The following is a 23,634-nucleotide window of genomic DNA, read 5'->3' as shown; positions in this document are numbered from 1 at the left end:
TAAAAAGAATTAATTAGATTGTTAAATGGCGTAACGAGAAAAAAAAATCAAAAAGCCAGAATTACGTTTTTTGGTCACCGCAACATTGCAATAAAATGCAATAACGGGCGATCAAAACATCGTCTCTAGCCCAAAATGGTATCAATAAAAACATCAACTCGGTCCGCAAAAAATAAGCCATTACTCAGTCAAAGATCCTGAAAAATGGAGGCACTATGGGTCTCGGAAAATGGCACTTTTTTTTTTTTTTTACCAACTTTGGATTTTTTTTTCACCACTTAAATAAATAAAAAAACTATATATATTTGGTATCTACGACCTCATAATGACCTGGAGAATTATAATGGCAGGTCAGTTTTATCATTTAGTGACCATGGTAAAAAAAAACAATTGTGGAATTGCACTGTTTTTGCAATTTCGCAGCACTTGGAACTTTTTCCCCATTTTCCAGTACACAATATGGTAAATCCAATGGTGTCCTTCAAAAGTACAACTCGTCTTGCAAAAAACAAGCCCTCACATGGCCATAATGACTGAAAAATAAAAAAGTTATAGTTCTGGAAAGAAGGGGAGCAAAAACCCAAGGTTGTAAAGGGGTTAAAGGGAATCTGTCCCAGGGGGTGACAGATTCCCTTTAATACCTACCTGGGCATACAAAGTGTGCTGATGGAGACAGGGACCGTGCACCAGGAAGACAGAACGTTGCGCTCATGAGTGTGAGTTGGACAGTTCCATAGGTGACGTCATCTGTGTGGCGGATGGTAATCACGCCACCCTAGATGTGATTACAAGATCCGAGGAAGAACTAGTCAGGGGAAATGAATGCCGGACTAATTCTAACTAATTTACATAACTGAAACCATAACTTGATTTGTCAGACTTAGAAATGTGTCTGGGACATATAGGACCTTCTTATAATTCAGGAATAGGCCCACATAAAGTTATGGAGGTTGTTTAGGAGGGGCTGGGCAGCTGTCAGGGTCCCCTTAAGTTTTCAGATCATTTTCAGGATAATTAATGAAGATTAGCGCAAAAGTTGAACTATCAAATGATAGTTTTTAAAGGGTTATTCCCAGAATTGCAAGCTACCCCCTATCTATAGTACAAGGGTTAATTTACTGATCTCTGGGGGTCTGACCGGTGGGCGTCCCAGCGATCCTGAGAACAGGGTGGGGGGCTCTGCAGAAACCAGTGTTGAACAGAGCAGAGATGCATTAGCTGTAACTCCGCGCCATTCATTGGTTATGGGACTGCGGGAAATAGCTGAGTTCTGCATTTAAATATGTAGGTCAAACCCTTCTTAACTGATAGTGGCCATGATTAAAAATATCAGCACTGTGTCTCCCATTGGCCATGTGACATATCAGTAGTTTGTTAGAGCAGACCTTGACTCTAGGCATAGTGAAAGCTGCAACCAATCACCAGCCGCTGACTGGCTGCAGCGGTCCTCACTGAGACTTTAGCTGTTAAGTATGGGCTGTCCAGTAGAGGGCAGCCCCTGTAATGCACAGAACACAGCTATGGCGCTGCTCGCTGGCATGGGGCAGTTCACCCCAGAAACCAGGATTCTCAGCACAGTTGCTGCCCTCTGGCTTTGTGCATCTGGTTTATTTAGGCAGCAATGGACATTTTCCTCTTGCACTTGGCGGCTAATTACTGCTTCCTCGGTGTCGGCTCCGGGTACATGGCTGCCACAGGCTGCCCGGGCGCTGTCCCATAGCCCGCGGTCCTGGCTGTCTACTCAGTGCTGGTGATGTCACATGTACCGCCCCCTACAGCCAGGAGACTGCTCTGCAGCAGGTTGGCACAGCGTGCAGTCACACAGAGCCTCCGGAGTGACCGGGCTGTATCCATCCGCCTTGTAATGTCCGTCCGCTCAGCTGAAGGGACAGAGAACAGGTAACGTGCATCACAGAAACTCCCATACTGCACTGCTGTCTCCTTCGAGCACCGGCCTCATCCCTCCTGACACACGCCGGCCTTATGGAGCCTATGCCGGCATTCCCCTCTGACACACGCCGGCCTCATCCCTCCTGGCACACGCCGGCCTCATGCAGCCTCTGCCCGGCATTCCCTCCTGGCACACGCCGGCCTCATGCAGCCTCTGCCCGGCATTCCCTCCTGACGCACGCCAGCCTCATGCAGCCTATGCCGGCATTCCCTCCTGACGCACGCCAGCCTCATGGAGCTTCTGCCCGGCATTCCCTCCTGACGCACGCCGGCCTCATGCAGCCTATGCTGGCATTCCCTCCTGACACACGCCGGCCTCATGGAGCTTCTGCCCGGCATTCCCTCCTGACACACGCCGGCCTCATGCAGCCTATGCCGGCATTCCCTCCTGACGCACGCCGGCCTCATGCAGCTTCTGCCCGGCATTCCCTCCTGACGCACGCCGGCCTCATGGAGCCTCTGCCGGCATTCCCTCCTGACACACGCCGGCCTCATGCAGCCTATGCCGGCATTCCCTCCTGACGCACGCCAGCCTCATGGAGCTTCTGCCCGGCATTCCCTCCTGACGCACGCCGGCCTCATGCAGCCTATGCCGGCATTCCCTCCTGACACACGCCGGCCTCATGGAGCTTCTGCCCGGCATTCCCTCCTGACACACGCCGGCCTCATGCAGCCTATGCCGGCATTCCCTCCAGACGCACGCCGGCCTCATGCAGCTTCTGCCCGGCATTCCCTCCTGACGCACGCCGGCCTCATGGAGCTTCCGCCCGGCATTCCCTCCTGACGCACGCCGGCCTCATGCAGCCTATGCCGGCATTCCCTCCTGACACACGCCGGCCTCATGCAGCTTCTGCCCGGCATTCCCTCCTGACACACGCCAGCCTCATGGAGCTTCTGCCCGGCATTCCCTCCTGGCACACGCCGGCCTCATGCAGCCTCTGCCCGGCATTCCCTCCTGGCACACGCCGGCCTCATGCAGCCTCTGCCCGGCATTCCCTCCTGACGCACGCCGGCCTCATGCAGCCTCTGCCCGGCATTCCCTCCTGACACACGCCGGCCTCATGCAGCCTCTGCCCGGCATTCCCTCCTGACACACGCCAGCCTCATGGAGCTTCTGCCCGGCATTCCCTCCTGGCACACGCCGGCCTCATGCAGCCTCTGCCCGGCATTCCCTCCAGGCACACGCCGGCCTCATGCAGCCTCTGCCCGGCATTCCCTCCTGGCACACGCCGGCCTCATGCAGCCTCTGCCCGGCATTCCCTCCTGGCACACGCCGGCCTCATGCAGCTTCTGCCCGGCATTCCCTCCTGACACACGCCGGCCTCATGCAGCCTATGCCGGCATTCCCTCCTGACGCACGCCGGCCTCATGCAGCTTCTGCCCGGCATTCCCTCCTGACGCACGCCGGCCTCATGGAGCTTCCGCCCGGCATTCCCTCCTGACGCACGCCGGCCTCATGCAGCCTATGCAGGCATTCCCTCCTGACGCACACCAGCCTCATGGAGCTTCTGCCCGGCATTCCCTCCTGATGCACGCCGGCCTCATGCAGCCTATGCCGGCATTCCCTCCTGACACACGCCGGCCTCATGGAGCTTCTGCCCGGCATTCCCTCCTGACACACGCCGGTCTCATGCAGCCTATGCCGGCATTCCCTCCTGACGCACGCCGGCCTCATGCAGCCTATGCCGGCATTCCCTCCTGACGCACGCCAGCCTCATGGAGCTTCTGCCCGGCATTCCCTCCTGACGCACGCCGGCCTCATGCAGCCTATGCTGGCATTCCCTCCTGACACACACCGGCCTCATGGAGCTTCTGCCCGGCATTCCCTCCTGACACACGCCGGCCTCATACAGCCTATGCCGGCATTCCCTCCTGACGCACGCCGGCCTCATGGAGCTTCTGCCCGGCATTCCCTCCTGACGCACGCCGGCCTCATGGAGCCTCTGCCGGCATTCCCTCCTGACACACGCCGGCCTCATGCAGCCTATGCCGGCATTCCCTCCTGACGCACGCCAGCCTCATGGAGCTTCTGCCCGGCATTCCCTCCTGACGCACGCCAGCCTCATGGAGCTTCTGCCCGGCATTCCCTCCTGACGCACGCCGGCCTCATGCAGCCTATGCCGGCATTCCCTCCTGACACACGCCGGCCTCATGGAGCTTCTGCCCGGCATTCCCTCCTGACACACGCCGGCCTCATGCAGCCTATGCCGGCATTCCCTCCTGACGCACGCCGGCCTCATGCAGCTTCCGCCCGGCATTCCCTCCTGACGCACGCCGGCCTCATGGAGCTTCCGCCCGGCATTCCCTCCTGACGCACGCCGGCCTCATGCAGCCTATGCCGGCATTCCCTCCTGACACACGCCGGCCTCATGCAGCCTCTGCCCGGCATTCCCTCCTGACACACGCCAGCCTCATGGAGCTTCTGCCCGGCATTCCCTCCTGGCACACGCCGGCCTCATGCAGCCTCTGCCCGGCATTCCCTCCTGGCACACGCCGGCCTCATGCAGCCTCTGCCCGGCATTCCCTCCTGGCACACGCCGGCCTCATGCAGCCTCTGCCCGGCATTCCCTCCTGGCACACGCCGGCCTCATGCAGCCTCTGCCCGGCATTCCCTCCTGACGCACGCCGGCCTCATGCAGCCTCTGCCCGGCATTCCCTCCTGACACACGCCGGCCTCATGCAGCCTCTGCCCGGCATTCCCTCCTGACACACGCCAGCCTCATGGAGCTTCTGCCCGGCATTCCCTCCTGGCACACGCCGGCCTCATGCAGCCTCTGCCCGGCATTCCCTCCTGGCACACGCCGGCCTCATGCAGCCTCTGCCCGGCATTCCCTCCTGGCACACGCCGGCCTCATGCAGCCTCTGCCCGGCATTCCCTCCTGGCACACGCCGGCCTCATGCAGCCTCTGCCCGGCATTCCCTCCTGGCACACGCCGGCCTCATGCAGCCTCTGCCCGGCATTCCCTCCTGGCACACGCCGGCCTCATGCAGCCTCTGCCCGGCATTCCCTCCTGGCACACGCCGGCCTCATGCAGCTTCTGCCCGGCATTCCCTCCTGACGCACGCCAGCCTCATGCAGCCTATGCCGGCATTCCCTCCTGACGCACGCCAGCCTCATGCAGCCTATGCCGGCATTCCCTCCTGACGCACGCCAGCCTCATGGAGCTTCTGCCCGGCATTCCCTCCTGACGCACGCCGGCCTCATGCAGCCTATGCCGGCATTCCCTCCTGACGCACGCCAGCCTCATGGAGCTTCTGCCCGGCATTCCCTCCTGACGCACGCCGGCCTCATGCAGCCTATGCCGGCATTCCCTCCTGACACACGCCGGCCTCATGGAGCTTCTGCCCGGCATTCCATCCTGACACACGCCGGCCTCATGCAGCCTATGCCGGCATTCCCTCCTGACGCACGCCGGCCTCATGCAGCTTCTGCCCGGCATTCCCTCCTGACGCACGCCGGCCTCATGGAGCCTCTGCCGGCATTCCCTCGTGACACACGCCGGCCTCATGCAGCCTATGCCGGCATTCCCTCCTGACGCACGCCGGCCTCATGGAGCTTCTGCCCGGCATTCCCTCCTGACACACGCCGGCCTCATGCAGCCTATGCCGGCATTCCCTCCAGACGCACGCCGGCCTCATGCAGCTTCTGCCCGGCATTCCCTCCTGACGCACGCCGGCCTCATGGAGCTTCCGCCCGGCATTCCCTCCTGACGCACGCCGGCCTCATGCAGCCTATGCCGGCATTCCCTCCTGACACACGCCGGCCTCATGCAGCTTCTGCCCGGCATTCCCTCCTGACACACGCCAGCCTCATGGAGCTTCTGCCCGGCATTCCCTCCTGGCACACGCCGGCCTCATGCAGCCTCTGCCCGGCATTCCCTCCTGGCACACGCCGGCCTCATGCAGCCTCTGCCCGGCATTCCCTCCTGACGCACGCCGGCCTCATGCAGCCTCTGCCCGGCATTCCCTCCTGACACACGCCGGCCTCATGCAGCCTCTGCCCGGCATTCCCTCCTGACACACGCCAGCCTCATGGAGCTTCTGCCCGGCATTCCCTCCTGGCACACGCCGGCCTCATGCAGCCTCTGCCCGGCATTCCCTCCAGGCACACGCCGGCCTCATGCAGCCTCTGCCCGGCATTCCCTCCTGGCACACGCCGGCCTCATGCAGCCTCTGCCCGGCATTCCCTCCTGGCACACGCCGGCCTCATGCAGCTTCTGCCCGGCATTCCCTCCTGACACACGCCGGCCTCATGCAGCCTATGCCGGCATTCCCTCCTGACGCACGCCGGCCTCATGCAGCTTCTGCCCGGCATTCCCTCCTGACGCACGCCGGCCTCATGGAGCTTCCGCCCGGCATTCCCTCCTGACGCACGCCGGCCTCATGCAGCCTATGCCGGCATTCCCTCCTGACGCACACCAGCCTCATGGAGCTTCTGCCCGGCATTCCCTCCTGATGCACGCCGGCCTCATGCAGCCTATGCCGGCATTCCCTCCTGACGCACGCCGGCCTCATGCAGCCTATGCCGGCATTCCCTCCTGACGCACGCCAGCCTCATGGAGCTTCTGCCCGGCATTCCCTCCTGACGCACGCCGGCCTCATGCAGCCTATGCTGGCATTCCCTCCTGACACACACCGGCCTCATGGAGCTTCTGCCCGGCATTCCCTCCTGACACACGCCGGCCTCATACAGCCTATGCCGGCATTCCCTCCTGACGCACGCCGGCCTCATGGAGCTTCTGCCCGGCATTCCCTCCTGACGCACGCCGGCCTCATGGAGCCTCTGCCGGCATTCCCTCCTGACACACGCCGGCCTCATGCAGCCTATGCCGGCATTCCCTCCTGACGCACGCCAGCCTCATGGAGCTTCTGCCCGGCATTCCCTCCTGACGCACGCCAGCCTCATGGAGCTTCTGCCCGGCATTCCCTCCTGACGCACGCCGGCCTCATGCAGCCTATGCCGGCATTCCCTCCTGACACACGCCGGCCTCATGGAGCTTCTGCCCGGCATTCCCTCCTGACACACGCCGGCCTCATGCAGCCTATGCCGGCATTCCCTCCTGACGCACGCCGGCCTCATGCAGCTTCCGCCCGGCATTCCCTCCTGACGCACGCCGGCCTCATGGAGCTTCCGCCCGGCATTCCCTCCTGACGCACGCCGGCCTCATGCAGCCTATGCCGGCATTCCCTCCTGACACACGCCGGCCTCATGCAGCCTCTGCCCGGCATTCCCTCCTGACACACGCCAGCCTCATGGAGCTTCTGCCCGGCATTCCCTCCTGGCACACGCCGGCCTCATGCAGCCTCTGCCCGGCATTCCCTCCTGGCACACGCCGGCCTCATGCAGCCTCTGCCCGGCATTCCCTCCTGGCACACGCCGGCCTCATGCAGCCTCTGCCCGGCATTCCCTCCTGGCGCACGCCGGCCTCATGCAGCCTCTGCCCGGCATTCCCTCCTGACGCACGCCGGCCTCATGCAGCCTCTGCCCGGCATTCCCTCCTGACACACGCCGGCCTCATGCAGCCTCTGCCCGGCATTCCCTCCTGACACACGCCAGCCTCATGGAGCTTCTGCCCGGCATTCCCTCCTGGCACACGCCGGCCTCATGCAGCCTCTGCCCGGCATTCCCTCCTGGCACACGCCGGCCTCATGCAGCCTCTGCCCGGCATTCCCTCCTGGCACACGCCGGCCTCATGCAGCCTCTGCCCGGCATTCCCTCCTGGCACACGCCGGCCTCATGCAGCCTCTGCCCGGCATTCCCTCCTGGCACACGCCGGCCTCATGCAGCCTCTGCCCGGCATTCCCTCCTGGCACACGCCGGCCTCATGCAGCCTCTGCCCGGCATTCCCTCCTGGCACACGCCGGCCTCATGCAGCTTCTGCCCGGCATTCCCTCCTGGCACACGCCAGCCTCATGCAGCCTATGCCGGCATTCCCTCCTGACGCACGCCAGCCTCATGCAGCCTATGCCGGCATTCCCTCCTGACGCACGCCAGCCTCATGGAGCTTCTGCCCGGCATTCCCTCCTGACGCACGCCGGCCTCATGCAGCCTATGCCGGCATTCCCTCCTGACGCACGCCAGCCTCATGGAGCTTCTGCCCGGCATTCCCTCCTGACGCACGCCGGCCTCATGCAGCCTATGCCGGCATTCCCTCCTGACACACGCCGGCCTCATGGAGCTTCTGCCCGGCATTCCATCCTGACACACGCCGGCCTCATGCAGCCTATGCCGGCATTCCCTCCTGATGCACGCCGGCCTCATGCAGCTTCTGCCCGGCATTCCCTCCTGACGCACGCCGGCCTCATGGAGCCTCTGCCGGCATTCCCTCGTGACACACGCCGGCCTCATGCAGCCTATGCCGGCATTCCCTCCTGACGCACGCCGGCCTCATGGAGCTTCTGCCCGGCATTCCCTCCTGACGCACGCCGGCCTCATGGAGCTTCCGCCCGGCATTCCCTCCTGACGCACGCCGGCCTCATGTAGCCTATGCCGGCATTCCCTCCTGACACACGCCGGCCTCATGCAGCCTCTGCCCGGCATTCCCTCCTGACACACGCCGGCCTCATGGAGCCTCTGCCCGGCATTCCCTTCTGGCACACGCCGGCCTCATGCAGCCTCTGCCCGGCATTCCCTCCTGGCACACGCCGGCCTCATGCAGCCTCTGCCCGGCATTCCCTCCTGACGCACGCCGGCCTCATGCAGCCTCTGCCCGGCATTCCCTCCTGGCACACGCCGGCCTCATGCAGCCTCTGCCCGGCATTCCCTCCTGGCACACGCCGGCCTCATGCAGCCTCTGCCCGGCATTCCCTCCTGGCACACGCCGGCCTCTGCCCGGCATTCCCTCCTGGCACACGCCGGCCTCATGCAGCCTCTGCCCGGCATTCCCTCCTGGCACACGCCGGCCTCATGCAGCCTCTGCCCGGCATTCCCTCCTGACACACGCCGGCCTCATGGAGCTTCTGCCCGGCATTCCCTCCTGACGCACGCCGGCCTCATGCAGCCTATGCCGGCATTCCCTCCTGACGCACGCCAGCCTCATGGAGCTTCTGCCCGGCATTCCCTCCTGACGCACGCCGGCCTCATGCAGCCTATGCCGGCATTCCCTCCTGACACACGCCGGCCTCATGGAGCTTCTGCCCGGCATTCCATCCTGACACACGCCGGCCTCATGCAGCCTATGCCGGCATTCCCTCCTGACGCACGCCGGCCTCATGCAGCTTCTGCCCGGCATTCCCTCCTGACGCACGCCGGCCTCATGGAGCTTCCGCCCGGCATTCCCTCCTGACGCACGCCGGCCTCATGCAGCCTATGCCGGCATTCCCTCCTGACACACGCCGGCCTCATGCAGCCTCTGCCCGGCATTCCCTCCTGACACACGCCGGCCTCATGGAGCCTCTGCCCGGCATTCCCTCCTGGCACACGCCGGCCTCATGCAGCCTCTGCCCGGCATTCCCTCCTGGCACACGCCGGCCTCATGCAGCCTCTGCCCGGCATTCCCTCCTGGCACACGCCGGCCTCATGCAGCCTCTGCCCGGCATTCCCTCCTGACGCACGCCGGCCTCATGCAGCCTCTGCCCGGCATTCCCTCCTGACGCACGCCGGCCTCATGCAGCCTCTGCCCGGCATTCCCTCCTGACGCACGCCGGCCTCATGCAGCCTCTGCCCGGCATTCCCTCCTGACGCACGCCGGCCTCATGCAGCCTCTGCCCGGCATTCCCTCCTGGCACACGCCGGCCTCATGGAGCTTCTGCCCGGCATTCCCTCCTGGCACACGCCGGCCTCATGCAGCCTCTGCCCGGCATTCCCTCCTGGCACACGCCGGCCTCTGCCCGGCATTCCCTCCTGGCACACGCCGGCCTCATGCAGCCTCTGCCCGGCATTCCCTCCTGGCACACGCCGGCCTCATGCAGCCTCTGCCCGGCATTCCCTCCTGACACACGCCGGCCTCATAGAGCTTCTGCCCGGCATTCCCTCCTGGCACACGCCGGCCTCATGGAGCTTCTGCCCGGCATTCCCTCCTGGCACACGCCGGCCTCATACAGCCTCTGCCCGGCATTCCCTCCTGGCACACGCCGGCCTCATGCAGCCTCTTCCCGGCATTCCCTCCTGGCACACGCCGGCCTCATGCAGCCTCTGCCCGGCATTCCCTCCTGGCACACGCCGGCCTCATGCAGCCTCTGCCCGGCATTCCCTCCTGGCACACGCCGGCCTCATGCAGCCTCTGCCCGGCATTCCCTCCTGGCACACGCCGGCCTCATGCAGCCTCTGCCCGGCATTCCCTCCTGGCACACGCCGGCCTCATGCAGCCTCTGCCCGGCGTTCCCTCCTGGCACACGCCGGCCTCATGGAGCCTCTGCCCGGCGTTCCCTCCTGGCACACGCCGGCCTCATGGAGCCTCTGCCCGGCTTTCCCTCCTGGCACACGCCGGCCTCATGGAGCTTCTGCCCGGCGTTCCCTCCTGGCACACGCCGGCCTCATGGAGCTTCTGCCCGGCGTTCCCTCCTGGCACACACCGGCCTCATGGAGCTTCTGCCCGGCGTTCCCTCCTGGCACACGCCGGCCTCATGGAGCTTCTGCCCGGCGTTCCCTCCTGGCACACGCCGGCCTCATGGAGCTTCTGCCCGGCGTTCCCTCCTGGCACACGCCGGCGTTCCCTCCTGGCACACGCCGGCCTCATGCAGCCTCTGCCCGGCTTTCCCTCCTGACACACGCCGGCCTCATGGAGCTTCTGCCCGGCATTCCCTCCTGACACACGCTGGCCTCAGCTTGGGTCTGTACCCAGAAGGAATGGAGTTTCCAAGGCTGTGGGTGTGTGGAGAAGTCACCAAGTCGGGGGTGGCCACACTTGTGCAGTGTGGTGGTCTCCATGGGTCTGTGCTCACTATGGTGCAGTAGGAGGATCAGGCTTCATCCTATAATCTCAATACACTTCTGTCACAGCAGGTGATTTAGAGCAGGGTTCCCCAACTCCAGTCCTCAAGGCCCACCAACAGGTTATGTTTTCAGGATTTCCTTAGTATTGCACAGGTGATAATTCCATCACCTGCACAGGCAATAATGCCATCACCTGTGCAATACTAAGGAAATCCTGAAAACATAACCTATTGGTGGGCCTTGAGGACTGGAGTTGGGGAACACTGATTTAGAGGTAGTGGTACTGGGGTATATTCTGGGGTCTGCTGTTGCTGCCTAGGATGAGGAAAGTGTTAATTTAGATAACCAGCATAAGGTCAGTAATGGCTGCGGCTCTCGCCCTGAGCATTTCCTAGGTAAAAATCCAAGTTCGGCCTCATTCAGACATCATCCTCAATAGATGGTCCAAGTGTTATCAGCGTTTAGTCAGTTTTTACCTTGTTTCTTCAGTAATTTTCTCATATGCCGAAAAAAAAAAACACTTCAAAAACGCCACATGAGAATGTACCTGTTATGTTCTGCTACCAAAGCTAAGGAAAGAGAGGAGATCTGTCCCTACTATAAGACTCAGCTGAATCCCTACGATGTAACAGGGAACCTGATCCTGCGATCAGACCTGCTAAAGTCCTAATCTAGTCTGTACGGAGACCTATAGATTTGGGGAGGGAATCCCTACAAGTACTAAGGACTGGGAGGAATATGGGACACCTCCTAACAGAAATAGTAGCAGACAGACGAACAAACAAAATAGATAGAACCTAGAGGTCCGTAGACCAAGCAAACTAACAGAGTTAGATACAGAGCACAGGCTAGCTAGAAAGTAGTTATACAATGAAGTCCAGCAAAGCCAGAAGGGCGGAGCAGGATTAAATAGGCCAACAAGGTCATGTGACCAGCAAAGGAAAAAAAACCTAACAGCAAGGTTCTAACAGTACCCCCCCTTCTAAGAGGATCCTCCGGATCCCCTAGGACCAGGCTTATCAGGAAATCTCCTGTGAAACGCTCTGATAAGTCTGGACGCGGAAACATCATCTGACCTCACCCAAGAGTTATCCTCGGGTCCGAAACCTTTCCAGGCCACAAGATACTGCAAACTACCTCTATACCGTCTAGAGTCAAGGATGCGAGAAATTTCATATTCCCCGTCCTCCACCACCGGAGGAACAGAGGCAGAGGCGTCACCATCCGACACAACAGCTTTTTTTAACAGAGAGACATGAAAGACCGGATTAATTCTCCAGGAGGTAGGAACCTCCACAGAAACCACAGCAATGGGGGATGATAAAGGTTCAGGTTTTAAATTGAGTTTTTCCACGAATCCCCCATCAATAACATTCAGTGTAGACCCGCAATCAACAAACACCCGAAATTCCATTAATTTTTCCTGAGCAATCGTGGAAGCAGCTAAAAATATACCCTTGGAATTTAAACAGGCAATACGGGCGTGACTGACCATTTTTTTTTCTTTCTTCATACGAAGCTCACAGCCTTTAATCAAATGACCAGATTTCCCGCAATAGAAACACAAGCCTTCTGAAAAACGACGGTGTTTTTCTTGAGAGCGAGGTGCCACCGATCCAATCTCCATCGGTTCACCACTGTTAGTACACACATTATCATAACCAGAAACTGACATAGCAGAGGATTTGCTCTCATTAACCCTAGCACGCAGTCTTCTGTCCACCCGTATAGCTAATTGCATAGCCTGTTGCAAATCCTCAGGTGTAGGATAAGCAATTAGCAGGTCTTTAACCTTTTCACTGAGCCCAGCAAGAAATAGACTTTTCAGAGCAGAATCGTTCCACCCTGTTTGAGTGGACCAACGACGAAAATGTGTACAATATTTTTCCATATTACCTGATCCTTGTTTTAAACGTCTCAACTCAGTCTCAGCTGATGCCACACGGTCAGGATCATCATATAATAGTCCTAAAGCAGAAAAAAAACTATCCACTGATCTGAAGCATGTATCACTAGGTTGCAAAGAAAAGGCCCACTCCTGAGGCTCTTTGCGCAAAAGTGACATTATGAACCCTACGCGCTGGGATTCATCCCCAGAGGACTTGGGTCTCAAACGAAAATACAATAAGCAAGCATTTTTAAATGAAAAAAATTCTCGATGTTCACCAAAAAATAAATCCGGCAAACATACCTTAGGCTCCAAGAAATATGCTCCAGGACAGTTACTCACGTGCTGACGGAGCTCGGCCACTTCCAGAGAGAGTCCCTGCAGGTGTTTAGCCAAATCCTGAACCGACACCATGATGGAACAAAAAAAAAAATCTTTCCTAAGAGAATTTACAGGCTGGACTTACTGTTATGTTCTGCTACCAAAGCTAAGGAAAGAGAGGAGATCTGTCCCTACTATAAGACTCAACTGAATCCCTACGATGTAACAGGGAACCTGATCCTGCGATCAGACCTGCTAAAGTCCTAATCTAGTCTGTACGGAGACCTATAGATTTGGGGAGGGAATCCCTACAAGTACTAAGGACTGGGAGGAATATGGGACACCTCCTAACAGAAATAGTAGCAGACAGACGAACAAACAAAATAGATAGAACCTAGAGGTCCGTAGACCAAGCAAACTAACAGAGTTAGATACAGAGCACAGGCTAGCTAGAAAGTAGATATACAATGAAGTCCAGCAAAGCCAGAAGGGCGGAGCAGGATTAAATAGGCCAACAAGGTCATGTGACCAGCAAAGGAAAAAAAACCTAACAGCAAGGTTCTAACAGTACCTTTAGGCTATGTGCACACAGTGTGTTTGTGATGCGTTTTTTTCTGTGCAGAAATGGGCCAAAAACGCCTTGCAAACCTTATCCCAGCATTTCCTATGACATTTTGCAAGTTCTGTGCACATGATCATGATTTTTCTTAACCGAATTTCATGTGTAGAAAAAGAAGCAGCATGTCCATTCTTTGTGCGTTTTTCCTATACAAAGCATTGGCAAATATGCATCTGAAAACGCATCAAAAATACTGCAGATTTTCCTGATCGTTCGCACATATCCTTATACTGTAATATCAGATTCTGTTCACTGATATTGAATGTAGTTTTGCCTTTTGCCCATAAATAGCAAATTGTATGGCTACTATATTGCACGTTGGTCTAGCTGTAGCCGAGCTTCTCCTACCCATTCCAGTGTTTATAATGGACAGCACAGTGACGCTATCTGTGGGGGGTCTGATTGTCACAGACCCATAGATTTGTCTGGGTGATTCTGATAAATGTCTTAGATAATAACAGGCGTGTGTCATGGACACACGGATCGTAAAAAACAAAGACATGTGAACAGCTCCATAGATTATAAAGGGTACGTGTTCTGTCCATGAAAAACAAGAATAGATCACTTGTGTGTCTCACGGACATGTGAATGTGGCCTTATATGACCATTATAGCAGACCGGTTCCACAGACACAGGACTGTCACGCACAGCTGTTTCGTTTCCCAGGTGTCGCTTCTCCAAAGGTGTAAAGGCCACACACAAAACAGCTGTCTGTGCGGATCCCAAGCAGAAGCCTGTGTGCTCTAATGATGACGTAACTTTGGTTTTACCTTAATACAGGCTCAGGAATGCTATGGGCGAGTGCCACATCTATATATGAACCTGATGCTACTTAGCTTTTGGGGCGTTAACCTGCATTTATGTATAGATGAACCATCAGCTAAAGCAGTGATTGTCATAGAAGATATTGGAGCTTAATGTAGATATTCATGGTGGACTAGAATAGTTATGGCTTAAAAAGAATCTGTCACCAGTTTTTACTATGTATTCTGAAATCTGCATGGTGTATGGGGAGAGACCCTGATTCCAGTGATGTCACTTACTGGACTACTTGATGTAGTTTGGATAGGATTCCTGTTTTCTCTGCTGTAGATGTAGCAGTGCTCAGAATACTGAGCTGTATATAATCCCACCCACACCACTGCATTGTCAGCAAGCTGCCAATCAGTATTACCAATCACGAGTAAAAGGAGGGAGCAATAGACCTCCTGACGAAACTGCAAGCAGCGGTGAAACGCGCGTCGAGGTAGCCATTGAGCCAGAGAATCTACCATTCAGGACTACACCTAATGTCTACAGGTAACCTACCCTTCTAAAATTTAATATTTGAGACACCTATAGTATACACTATATATACATCTCTATTACCTCCTATTTTAATGAGATTCAATATATTGACTATAAGGTAGCCTCTTATATTTATTCTATTGCCAATTACTCTATACCCTAGACTTATGGGTCAAACAACATTGTAGTCCAGCTCACTGGTCTCTTACTCCATTGTATTAAGTTATGTCCTACTCCTATGTATATGTATAACCTTTTCTATTATGGTTTTAAAAAAACTTTTTTTGATAAAATAAACTTGTGATATATAAAATATATTGATCTATTGCTGACTCCTTTTGCTCGTGATTGGTAATGCTTAGATTGGAGGGGATCTCCTCCACAATTTAAGGCTGTTCTTTTAGTATAAGCTGCCAATCAGTGATGGGGGTGGGGTTACACAGATTAGCCTGACTGGTCTGCACATGAGACCTAGTCCTGTTAGCGATAAGCTCCTGCTGTTAGGCTGTGTGCTGTGCTATCAATACAATCAAACAAGTGACACATCCCTGGAATCAGGGTCTCTGGCCCTACATCATGCTGCTCTCAGATTAAATAACAAAAACCTGCTGACAGATTCCCTTTATCAATTATTATCCTTGGAGGTCTGCAGCGTTGTAGGTCAGGTTCACACTTGTGTTACAGCCTGTGTTAGGAGGCCGAGTAACAAATTCTGTTATTTTTTACCAGAATTAAAGCTCCGCATGCTGCGCTCCTTTCCAAAAAATGACTTTCACTGGTTTCTGCAAATTTTGGATGTGATGGGCTCTTTGTGGTTGTCTGCATCATGCATTGTTCTGGACTGTTAAAAAGAACTGAATTGCACTTGGGAGTTTTTTTTATGTTCTGAATAGAAGATTGCCCATGTGGACTAGCACATTGGCTACAACTGGTCTGTCCCATACACGGACCAAAATCATGCTCGGCTGAACAAGCCCTGGCTCGCGTTTTAAATCACCTATTCTACTGTATGTAGCATGTGATCATTAGATTTGGAGGTATGTAAAGTATTTGGTTAGGGGAATGAACCTCGTTTTACTTCAGAATATACCCCAAATATTTACATTGTCTGTATCACATTCACATTTTTTCTTATAGGGGCCCTCCCATAGCCCGCAGATAACGATTCCAGTATCTTATGAAGCACAATGTCGGGGTCCGCTGGTAGACCCGGAGTTGGAGTTGGCGTTGTGATCACACATCCTTCCTATCCAGGCTGTGTTTTACTTGGACAGAGGAAAGCAAAAGGCTCTCCAGGGGCCGGCATGTATCAACTCCCAGGAGGACACCTAGAATTTGGGTATGAGCAACTTCCATAGCAGCACATTAGAAAATCTCCAGACATTTACCTGAGCAAGAAAATTCAGGATTGTCATCCTCTGTCTGGGGAATCTGGCAACCAATAGTTGGAACAGAGCTGTGCAACATAACACAAGCAGAAGAAAATAAATTCTTACAGACATAAAAATTAATAATTGGAACTAAAAAATTTGGTTATAAAAGGGTTTGCCCACACCTAGAAATATATTATAGTGTCTCAAAATATAAAAATATTAGTAAATCCAAAGAAAATATATATTTATTAGGTTGCATATTGAAATTTTCCAGTTCCTGGGGTAAAATTTACTGTTATCAGCAATTTGGATTTTATGAAATCTCACCCATGTGCCGGACCCGCACTAGTTACATGTACTAATCTGGTCTATTAATCGGACCTGACTAGTGCAGGTCACGATTTAGTTTTCAGTGTTTACCAGCACCGTTTGTTGCACACAGACCAAAAATATGTGGGTCTGATCATACTGTAAGAGTCTTTTTCTCTGTGTATCAATAAAGTCTCAAGCAATACCCTTCGTTTTTAGCCAGCAGTAGCCAATGCTTTGCCTGGTTTGTATTATGTCCTTGTCTATTTTATTGTGCAGTGAAAGCTGGGAGACTTGTGCTGAGCGGGAAACACTTGAAGAAGCTGGACTGCACCTGAAGAATGTCCACTTTGCTTCAGTGGTGAATTCAATTAGTATTGAACATAATTATCATTATATTACAATACTAATGAGAGGAGAAGTAGATATAAATTATCCATCCGAACCTACAAACCTAGAGCCAGAAAAAAATGAAGGTAAGGAAGCTGACCTGTCAATTATAGTCATGCTTCATCTTGTAATACGGTATTCTGCATCTGCATGGGTCAACATTGAAGACCATTATCACACTGCGTTCTACTTCATGGTTTGTTATTAAGGAATACTAAAAAAAAATCCTCTAGAAAAGAATTCTTATATTGCCACACACACAGACATTCATGTGTCACGGTTCGAGTATGGACTGACCACAGATCTCATGACCCAAGTCATAGGCATAAATGAAGCTGTCAAGTTCGGGTCAAGAGATCCGCGGATAGTCCATTCTCGACCTGTGCCACAAGAATGTGTAAATGCAGCGTTTGGAAGAATACCATGTGATGAAGCACGCCATGATTTATTTTTTCTCTGGTTCATAAGCATGATATGGGTGCCATGTTACGCACCCATCTTTAACATGGCCATGTGCATGAGGCCTTAGATCACGGATGTCAAACTCAAATATACAGAGGGCCAAAATGAAAAAAATGGGGAAAGTCGTGGGCCAACCAGTATATAATGGGCCCCACACAGTCCTCCATACTGGATAATAGGCTCCATACTGGATAATGGGACTATATAGGGGTGGTGGTTCTGGTGTCGTGTGCCAAATAAAACCACCCTGCGGGCCAGAGCTTGACATGTATGCCTTAGATGGTTCTCTAATACAACACTAAGGGCTTTTAACACTGCACTTTTTTTTTACTTTTTATCTTGCAGGCTGGAATTGGGTAAAGTGGGAAGAATTTCCTCCAAGTGACCAACTCTTCTGGGCTTTGTGTTGCTTGAGAAAACAAGGCTATGATCCTTTCAGTGAAGATTTTGATCATTTTCGGCCAGCACCGCAATGAAGTTGTTGGACTTTTAGCTTTGTGTTCTGTAATATACAATGTATTTATGTTCTGTTTATATAAATGTTCTCACTTCTTATTGCTAAGAATCTGTGTGTATGTGATACCCAAGCAATGGTGTACAAATTATTTTTCACTGTCTGTATATTATACCAGGCATTCAGCAGATTTGCCTTTATTTCTAGAAATAAATAAGTAGTTCAAATTAGTATATCATGCACTGACATAACCCCTTCCTGGTCAGGCCAGATTTTTCAAAATTGTCATGTCACTTGGCATTAATAACTTAAAAATGTTTCTAAAGCCATGGCTGAAAGTGTTGGCACCTTGAAATTGTTCCAGAAAATGAAGTATTTCTTCCAGAAAATTATTACAATTTCACATGTTTTGTTATACACTTGTTTATTTCCTGTGTGTATAAGGGAACAGCACAAAAACGAGGGGAAAAAAGGGCAAATTAGACATAATTTCACACAAACCCCCCAAAATTTTCCAGATAAGAGTTGGTACCCTCAGCAACTTGGTTGCACACTCTTTGGAATAAATAACTGCAATCAATCGCTTCCTATAACCATCAACAAGCTTCTTACACTTCTCAACTGGAATTTTGGACTATTCTTCTTTTGCAAACGGCTCCAAATCTCTCATATCTTCCCCAACAGCAATTTTAAGATCTCCACAGGTGTTCAATGAGATTCTGATCTGGACTCATTGTTGGCCACTTCAGAACTCTCCAGCGCTTTGTTTCCATCCATTTCTGGGTGCTTCTTGAAGTATGTTTGGAGTCATTGTCCTGCTGGAAGACCCATGAACTAGGATGACAACGCAGCTTTTACACTGGGCACTACATTGCCACCCAAAATCCATTGGTTATCTTCAGATTTAATGATGCCTTGCACAGTCAAGGTACCCAGTGCCAGTGCCAGAAGCAGCAAAACAACCCAATCGTCAGCTATTGGATGTAGCAATCGTAAAAAAAATTTAACAGCAATAATTCCATTTTTTTTCCAAGGAAACATACAGAATCTATTTTTTTTTTTCTAGGAACCGCTCCTCTTTTAAATGACTTTAGGGACTTCTATATCAGAAAACCCCCAAAACAAGACCCCATTTTAAAAACGGCACCCTTCCAAGAACTCAAAATCCTATTCAGTAATTTAAAGATTTAACATAAAGTGAAATAAAAAAACTTTTTTTTCCACTAAAATGTCGCTTTGGCCTCAATTGTTTCATTTTCATAAGGGAAAATTCTCCCAAACACAAACACCCCATATGTTGTTGGAAACTACTGTTTTAGGTATACTGCAGAGCTCTGGACAGCAGGAGAGCAGTATTTGTCTTTTAAAGCATAAATGATACATCACTGCTTATATGTCACATAAGAGCATTGAAGAAGCACAGAACGAGCTGTGAAAGTGCATACTGTTCACCGACATGGTTCGTTCTGCGCTGCCTGCATCTTCACAGCTTATATGTGACCTGTCAAGGAGTGTGGAGTGAGAGCTGGAGAAGCAGGGAGAGAACTGTGGCAGTAAAGCACAACTGCGAGAGGGAAGGGGGACATCAGATGTACACACAGCTTGTGATTAGGGATGAACGGACTCGTGAACCAAAACTTTTGAGCTCGAAAATTTTCTTCCTCCGGAACTCCAAACATTACAACAGACTTCCGGGACAAGTCCGTGTTCGGCATTTAGCCCCGGACACTAACTGTTGCAAATCCAGAACTGTTGCAAACCCCGACACAAACTGTTGCTAACGGTGCAAACCCCAAACTTTTACGTTTGTGTTCGCTCATCTCTACTTATGATAGTCTTTAGTCAGAGAACTGGCTTGCATAAGGAACAATAAGCAAGCCACACCGCCTGATCTGTATCAGAGCATTTCAGAAAGGAGCAGCAGTGCTGTGATGTGAGGTCACAGTGAGTAGTAATAATATAACAAAGTGGAATGTAAAGGATATCAGCCTTCATAGTTTTAGACAGAAAGTGGGTGGTAGTGCATTTTTATTTCCCCAGAGTACTCATTTAAACAGAGTAATGTAAAAATAATCTTACTGTAATACAATGTGTGATATAACTGATGTATTTTGACTTTCCTAGGCTCGTGTATTATAGATTTGATGACTAAAAGTCTTTTATGGTTTATCCGAATTGGACATGCAGAAATCCTTGTAAATTATGCAGGGAATTGATTTACAGTTGAAGTAATTTTTGCATCAGTCTGTAACATAAGGCATGTAAACTGCAAAATACACAAAGCGAGGCCTGGTAAGGAAAGAAGACGACGTAGGTGATCCAAGGCCCAAAATTTGATGCATCTCTGAATGTTTACCATGCCTTTGTAACTAATATTACATATTTACAGGAGCCACCATGACCAAAGAACTATTTCCTTTGTGATTTGTACAGGATAATGAAAGAATGACACTTATTAATGGAGATTCTGGAAGTCTTGTGCATGCATTGGCATCCACTATCACAATTCTTTGATGCAAATACGGCGTGTTGGACACATGCAGAACACTACTGCACTGCACAAAGAGCACCACATGACTGCCAGGAAATAATACAGTGGGTACGGAAAGTATTCAGACCCCTTTAAATGTTTCACTCTTTGTTTCATTGCAGCCATTTGGTAAATTCTAAAAAGTTCATTTTTTTTCTCATTAATGTACACTCTGCACCCCATCTTGACTAAAAAAAAAACAAATGTAGAAATTTTTGCAAATTTATTAAAGAAAAACTGAAATAACACTCATTTCACAAGCTGTCCTTTTCCTTGTGATCCTCCTTGAGATGGTTGTACTCCTTCATTGGAGTCCAGCTGTGTTTAATTAAACTGATAGGACTTGATTTGGAAAGGCACACACCTGTCTATATAAGACCTCATAGTTTTTTTTTAATGAGAAAAAAATTAACTTTTTAGAATTTACCAAATGGCTGCAATGAAACAAAGAGTGAAAAATTTAAAGGGGTCTGAATACTTTCTGTACCCACTGTATGTTGGTTTAATGGGATATGATGATTCATTTCTTAACCTGCTCTGGTAAAAGTAAATCTGAGCTCTGATTGGTTGCAAAGGGCAACAAAGACAATTCATATTCTTGATGAATGAGGTCTGATGAGCTCTATTATGCACAAACCACGTTGTGGATACCACTATGTTTTTTGCAGCACACAGGCAGATTTGCCAATTTGGCACAACTTTTTTTGCACAGTATGCACTTAAAGGGATGGTCCGAAGTCTAACTAAATTTCGTTCTAGATCCCTATCTATTTAGTGTCGTAATCTAAGCTATTTTCTAATATACTTGAATTAAAAATTTCCTACTGTTCCCTAAGTACACTATCTAATATTTTTTCCTACTTCCTGTGTGATGACGATTCGTTTGTTTGTATATCCCAGTATTTTCTGGGATTCTTAAGGTGTCATCAGAGCCGCAGCTCCTGCCCCCTCCCTGAAACTGAAGAGTCATCTGCGATGCTCATTTCAGGGGCTGGGCTAGTCCCTGCTGTGTCCCTTCCTGCGAGCTGTGCACTGTGCGATCTGCACAGTGACAGCATCCGCTCTGTTTCTAGCTCAGATTAGTAATAATCAGCCAGCATCAGAGCGGTGTCAGAATGCCTGGCATGCAGGAATCCAATGACGACACTAATGGGGTTGGCGCTAGTCTCCTGCAGGCTGGATATTCTGACCCGCTTAGGGTATGTGCCCACGTAGCGTTTTACAAGCGTATATGCTGCGAAATTTCCGCAGTGTAAACGCTTGGGAAACGCTAGGTAATCCGCCCCCCATGGTCCCCATGCGTTTTTTCCGGGAGAGGACATGCGGAAATGAAGCAGAAATTTTCAGCTTATTTCCGCAACGTGGGCACATAGCCTTATGCTAACATTGTGATGGTGGTACTGGAGGATGCAGTGGTGTGCCACCACGTTAGACATGTTCTGGGGTAGTGGTGCTACATTGACGACATTTTCCTCCTGAGGGAGGGTTCATTAATGGAATGGACTTGTTTTCATGAATATTTAAATGCTTTGGACTGAGAGGTAAAATTTACCCTTGTTAGCTCTATTCAATTCCTTAATGTGTTGGTCTCTATTGAGGACTCTGGTCTGTGGACATCCGTATATACTAAACTGACTGATAGAAATAACCTTACCCAGTAGCGTAGCTACCGGGGGGGACAGAGGGGGCGGTGGCCCCGGGCCCCATGCTCTGAGGGGGTCCAACCGGAGCTACACAATTGCAACTGTATGGGTGTGCACAGCACGCCCATACAGTTACACTCTAGGGCAGAGCCGGGAGACTCGATGTCCTTGCACTGCCAAGCGGCCTCTATGGGGCCCTGGAGCTGGAGAGCGGGGACCCCGGAAGCAAGCATCGGGCCTCCTGCCCGTAACCGCAAGTTCATTGTGTGACACTCCCTCTCCCATCCCTCTGCGTCTGACATCACTGACGCTCAGATACTAACAGCGCAATGATGCCGTGACTTGGCGCCCGATGCCCTGAGATGAAGGGGGTTCACAGAGCAGCAGGGGAGCGAGGAGGAGAGGTGAGTATTGAATTTTTTTTTTTATGGGGTGCATTATACTATTTAGAGTCTGCCTATGGGGGTACATTATACTATAGAGGCTTATGGGGGTGCATCATGTTATAGATGCTTATGGGGTACATTATACTATAGAGGCCTATGGGGGTGCATTATACTATAGAGGCCTATGGGGGGTGCATTATACTATATAGAGGCCTATGGGGGGTGCATTATACTATAGAGGCCTATGGGGGTGCATTACACTATATAGAATCTGCCAGTGGGGGTGCATTATACTATAGAGGCCTATGGGGGTGCCTTATATTATAGAGGCTTATGGGGGTGCATTATACTACAGTGTCTGCCTATGGGAGTCCATTATCCTATATAGAGTCTGCCTATGGGGGTGCATTATACTATAGAGGCCTATGAGGAATGTGTTATACTATATAGTCTGCCGGGGGTGTATTTACTATATAGAGTCTGCCTATGGGCAGTGCATTATACTATATGGAGGAATATGGGGAGTGCATTACACTATATTGAGGACTATCTGGTGCATTATACTTTATGAAGGTTATTTAAGGGGACATCATACAGTGTGGGGATTACGGTGAGGGTAATCATAAATTGTGGGAGATAATGTGGGGTAATTGTACAGTGTGGGGGCCATCAAACAGTGTTGGAGCCATTAGTTTGGGGGCTACATAGGGATCAATATACTGCGTGTGGAGTACTATACAGTGAGGGGGCATTATACTGTGCATAGGAGAGCATCATACTGTGTAGACGGGAGCTGAACATGAGGGGAGACTCAGGGCATTATTAAATGATAAGTGGACACTTATTGTTATAGGGTAACTCAGGTTATTGTGACTGTCGAGGGGCAAACAGGGCACTATTACTTTATAGGGGGCACAATGTAGGCACTGTTTTCTAGGGCACTGGCACAGTGCATTACTATATTCTAGAGGTTTGTTTTACCATCTAGAGGACACACAGCAGGTGCAGTAATAGGGACACATACAGCAACAGAGGCTCAGTATTGGGGTATCAGCAGGATGAGGGGTTTGTGCAGGTTGGGAATGGTGTCTGAAATGTAAGGAGTCAAATGTGTTTTCGTTATAATCTCTGCAGACGAGTCCTGGAT

The 23,634-nt window shown here is 51.9% G+C and overlaps 1 protein-coding gene across 1 annotated transcript; it reads left to right on the top strand.

Moving 5' to 3' along the window:
- Positions 1-1,727: 1,727 nt before the first annotated feature.
- NUDT15 (nudix hydrolase 15) lies at positions 1,728-20,891 on the top strand. The gene is made up of 4 exons (XM_073663834.1): positions 1,728-1,899; positions 16,078-16,279; positions 16,902-17,098; positions 17,820-20,891. Exons 2-4 carry the CDS (start codon positions 16,128-16,130, stop codon positions 17,948-17,950), a joined length of 480 nt encoding a protein of 159 aa, XP_073519935.1. The 5' UTR covers positions 1,728-1,899; positions 16,078-16,127; the 3' UTR covers positions 17,951-20,891.
- The last annotated feature ends 2,743 nt before the right edge of the window (positions 20,892-23,634 follow it).

The sequence above is a fragment of the Phyllobates terribilis genome, unplaced genomic scaffold (genome assembly GCF_046119375.1).
Source record: "Phyllobates terribilis strain yellow unplaced genomic scaffold, ASM4611937v1 Scaffold_2__4_contigs__length_985480577, whole genome shotgun sequence".
NCBI lineage: Eukaryota > Metazoa > Chordata > Amphibia > Anura > Dendrobatidae > Phyllobates > Phyllobates terribilis.
The sequence above is the reverse complement of the archived record's forward strand: the minus strand, read 5'-3'. Positions and strand labels throughout refer to the sequence as shown.

Excerpts from the sequence above, each read along its gene's own strand:
- NUDT15 (XM_073663834.1), top strand. The coding sequence starts at position 16,128 with ATGTCGGGGTCCGCTGGTAGACCCGGAGTTGGAGTTGGCGTTGTGATC. Across the intron at positions 16,280-16,901 it reads GGAGGACACCTAGAATTTGG|TGAAAGCTGGGAGACTTGTG; the intron begins GTATGAGCAACT and ends TTTATTGTGCAG. Across the intron at positions 17,099-17,819 it reads AGAGCCAGAAAAAAATGAAG|GCTGGAATTGGGTAAAGTGG; the intron begins GTAAGGAAGCTG and ends TTTATCTTGCAG.